The sequence below is a fragment of the Triticum aestivum genome, chromosome 1A (assembly GCF_018294505.1).
Source record: "Triticum aestivum cultivar Chinese Spring chromosome 1A, IWGSC CS RefSeq v2.1, whole genome shotgun sequence".
NCBI classification, from domain to species: Eukaryota; Viridiplantae; Streptophyta; class Magnoliopsida; order Poales; family Poaceae; genus Triticum; species Triticum aestivum.
Window position 1 is genome coordinate 468,579,799 of NC_057794.1, and position 4,636 is coordinate 468,584,434.

Sequence of the window (4,636 nt, forward strand, 5' to 3'; positions counted from 1 at the left end):
CATGCCATTCACTGAACTTTCTGAAATATTAAACTTGAATGGATGTTAATTCAATGAGCTGTATGTTGTTATGAATTACCAAAACCACACGGGGATTAGTTGCACTTTCAAGCACCCAAAAATTGTTTCTCCACAAACCATCTCCCTACTTAATCAAGTTTGGCATGATAAACAAATGGCGCCAAGGGTTCAAACATTTGCTTTGAGGCTCCTCGGGGAAGCACTCCCGACGAGAAAGAGGGCAAGCATGTATTCCAAACACATCAAAAAATGTTGCTCTAGATGTGGTAATAGAGAAGATTAAATGCATATGCTTTTCTTATGTCCTTTTTCTAAAGCGACATGGTTTTGTTTTTCCTGGTCCATTAGAACTGAACTCTTTGCTGCTCAATAAAGCTTCCTTACTGATATGATTCATGTCTTACTCACATGCATATGGACATCCACCAATAAAACCCGCTACTCTTTGTACCTTTTTTTGGTGTCTATAGAAGCCTCAAAATGACACTCTATTTTGCAGGAAAGTTAGCACACCTTCACAGGTTTTTGAAGAAGCTAATGCCATTATCAATGCAACTAAGTCAGAGGTCTCTAGCTCCACTGAACAACACGATAGAGTGAATTTGACCAACATTCAGGTACCTAAACACATGCTACAGCTCCAAGACTTTGAATGTACTGCAGGGAATGCGATCTTCTGTTATGCCACATGGGAGAAGCAACAAGATTCAAGGAAAAGTCAAGCAGGATTAGGCGTAGTCATCCAATTTCAAGGGAATCGACATCTTCAACATTTGTATATCTCAGTGCTCTCACTCCAGCATCTTCACCACTCCAGGCAGAGACTTATGAGCTTTTTCTAGCAACCAAGCTAATCAATATTTTACAGGTTCAACAACCACACTTCTATACGGATTTCTTGGTTTGGCTTCGGCAGCTGCAGCGAGGACGGTGTTTCAAGCTCCTGGACATTAAGATAACAAATCGCAACTAGCAACAACACATGCTTCTTCCTCCTTCCATCATAGTAACATCAGTCCTAGAAATTTCAAAGCTCATCACCAAGCTCGTTTAGCATTGAGAATACAATCTACCTCTTTGGCTATTCGGTGCTTAAGTACCGAAGCAGGGCAATGTCCTAGTAAGGACATACTCTCTGTATCAAGCTTGATGTAAAATGCTTCTATTGGATAAAATCTTTATTTTTTTAAAAAAAAAGAGCTTATGCCAATGTGATATTTTTCTTATGATATATGTGATCCTTTTTCCTTGAAACCAATGATTTAGTGTAATGGTTGCTTCAATTATTGCGGATGTGTTTAATTAGTGACAAAAGAGGAAAGAAAAAGCTATAGACTCAGCCATCGAGAGCTCACGCGGAAAGCAGGCTGTGGTGCGCACACCACACCACACCACACACACACTGGCAAAAAGCACGGAGCCTGGCCTGAGCCCCCGCCTCCGCGCCATAGACAGTCGCAGTCTCACACAACCCTCCCGCTTCCATCGTTCCCCCACGTCTCGCCTCGCCTCCAGAGCTTTCCCCCCTTCCTCTTTCCCTTTCCACCTCCCCCGAAACCTTCGACCCCGAGAGCCTAAAAAATTCGAGCCAACAACACACAGAGAGACTGCGACAGCCCCCCGGCGCGCCGGGTCCTCGCCGGGCTGCGGGCCGCCAGCGCATGGCATCGTCGCGGGTGATGGCCGCGTCGTCGCAGCCACCGCCGTCCGGCTCCTCCGATCTCGCGCGCTTCCGGAGCGCCAGCGGCATCGGATCCATGAACATGGACGACATCCTCCGCAACATATACGGCGAGGCGCCCCCCTCCGGCGCCGGCGCCCCGGCGGACCCCGCCCCCGCGCCGGAGGCCGCCGCCGCCCGCCGGACGGCCGAGGAGGTCTGGAAGGAGATCTCGGCCACCGGGGGCCTCTCCGCCCCCGCCCCCGCCCCTGCCCCCGCCGGCGCCGGAGGCGGCGAGGCGGGCGGCGCGGCCGTGATGACCCTGGAGGATTTCCTCGCCAGGGAGGACGACGGTAGGGTTACGGCCGTGGAGGGGAATATGGCGGTAGGGTTCCCCGATGTGGGGGCGGATGTGGGGGCGGGAGTGGCCGGAGGGCGACGACGAGGCGGCGGTGCCGGCGGCGCCGGAAGGGCAAGGAAGAGGGCGCTGATGGATCCCATGGACCGCGCGGCCACGCAGCGCCAGAAGCGCATGATCAAGAACCGCGAGTCTGCGGCCAGGTCCAGGGAGAGGAAGCAGGTTACGCCAAATGTCTCAAAAGGGACAAATTTCGATGCATTTTGCACGGTTTGACCTTTGTCCCAGTTGTACAGTCCAGTGAAATTTGACGCTTTCATTTGGTTTTGGATGCAGGCTTACATCGCAGAACTGGAGGCACAGGTCACACAGCTTGAGGAGGAACATGCCGAACTGCTTAGAGAACAGGTATGTTTTTGGTTCTGCCTTAGTTTGGAATGAAAGTTATGAACTGTGGGGATTGAGCATGCTGCCATGACACTATGAACCTATGCTTACTTTCCAAGGTTCGATGGCTTAACAGTCAGTTAGATAGTGACCCCATTATATGTTCAGACTGGGCATGAGGGAACACTATGATTATGGAACTAGGCTAACCAAGGCAATGCCGAATTCATAATTCTAAGTTGTTATATTTATACTCATACCAAATGTGCCAGCTCTTTCACATAACTACAGCAAGCTATTTTATATCTTATGAGTTTCTGGGAAATACTTATGTGGTTATGTTACTAAGCGATAGATACCTTAAAAGTGTGGTTAGTCTTTTGTCACCATTGCATCATAGACCATCTGGATTCTTTTCTTGTTGTCGCATTAAGAATTACTATTAAGTGATAACATATTTCCATCGGGGAACTGAGTTTGGCAGTGAAGTGTATTTCTTGGTAGTGTCATTTGCTGGGTTAGCACTTATGTAATGCATTTTTTTGTAGTGCCAATAGTTATTGCAACCCATATCTTTGTTCGTTGATTCATTATGGTTTCGACTTTTTATTCCTGTCAATGTCATACTGCCATCACCAGGATTACCCACCGATATAGTGTGCCAAAGTATCTTCCTGGCAAAAATAGACTGGGGACTAATTGCCTCTTGCATGCACCTGGCTGTCTGTATGTGCCTTCATCTTTAACTTTTGGTTATATGACCTTCTGCTGAATTGTCTCTATTTTATTATTCTGTCGCAGGAGGAGCAAAACGAGAAGAGGCTTAACGAGGTATATTCTTTGCAAAACGTTATTGCTTACAAGCATGTTTAGATTTAGCAAGTTGCTTTAACATATATATGGATCACCATGTCAAGTATATTTTTCGTGGATTTCATTACTCACTATCTTTCTTCCTCCATATGCCAAATAGATATGTAGAAGCGTTTTACTTTTTATTTAAAGATGGCCCAGCCAGCAATTTTGGTAACTATTTCACCCTGGAAAGCTAGTCAAGTTGAAGCATCATAGTACTCTATGTTGTCACCTTATCTGTGGTACACGGATGTTTTTTCTGCACAATTGATGACTATGGGCAGATAACAGTAACAACATTGGCATTACATCCTCTATTCTTATATCTCAGTGCACTCAAGGCCTTGCAATAACGGATTTGTATATGAATTAGTCATTGTATTCCCATATCTCCACTATCGAGAACTATCCTTTTTGTTGCTAAAGCTTAAGTACTCTTTGATTGCAAACCATAGGATTTTTCCATAGGATTAGTTCGCACTAGATGTCATAGAAAAACTTCCATCAGCTCCAATCTCTCGGAAAGAATTCCTATGTGTTTTCCTATGGCATGACACTCTAATCTTGCATTTCCTTACCCCTGGTTTTGGAAATCCTGCGAATAAAAAGGGCCCTTATTTGTTGCTCGGTATTCAAACATGCATTGGCGGCTGTTTTTCAACTTCATTTCTTACAATTATTGTGTGTTTATGCAGCTCAAGGAACAAGCATTCCAAGTCGTCGTAAGGAAAAAACCATCGCAAGATCTTAGAAGGACCAACTCGATGGAATGGTAGAAGTATCCGCAAGCTCTGTTGTTATTCTCTTACAGTTACAGGGTTTCTTCTTTTGCTTTCTGTTTACCCTAGTCGTCGTTGCTGGCGGCGATGTAGAAGCAGCAAGACTTGTTAGGTGAAGGGCTCTAGCTCGAAAAGAGAAGAGAAGATGTAGTAGACGAGGTTCTGTGCGTGATCGGAAAGGTCACGCCATTCAGTATCGGTGTGTGATCAGCTATTTAATTTTGCTGTCATTGTATGTACAAACCAGAATAAGCAATGTTTGCATAAAATGTAGAATAGAGTTGCCTCAGTTGCAAAGACATTTGAAGAGATGTTTGTTTATGTTCAGTTTTCAGCCTCGTACAGTTTCAGTTTGACACATTGGCTTGTTGGTTCATAGCCACACATGCCAAACTTTGCCACAAGTGTGAAATACTTTTGTCAAATCGTGCCACACTTGTGATGATCAATTTGTTCACCAAACTTGTGATGGCATGCCCCAACTTACTGAGGAAAGTGTGGTGAAAGCCTGGCTATAATCAAACATGACCTAAATGGTCAGTGTGCATATTTTGAGACCATTAAATGTGGATAGAA

The 4,636-nt window shown here is 45.4% G+C and overlaps 1 protein-coding gene across 1 annotated transcript; it reads left to right on the top strand.

The window, feature by feature from the left end:
* Positions 1 to 1,450: 1,450 nt before the first annotated feature.
* LOC123057522 (bZIP transcription factor 12) lies at positions 1,451 to 4,387 on the top strand. The gene is made up of 4 exons (XM_044480475.1): positions 1,451 to 2,261; positions 2,376 to 2,447; positions 3,228 to 3,257; positions 3,977 to 4,387. Exons 1-4 carry the CDS (start codon positions 1,683 to 1,685, stop codon positions 4,055 to 4,057), a joined length of 762 nt encoding a protein of 253 aa, XP_044336410.1. The 5' UTR covers positions 1,451 to 1,682; the 3' UTR covers positions 4,058 to 4,387.
* Positions 4,388 to 4,636: the final 249 nt, after the last annotated feature.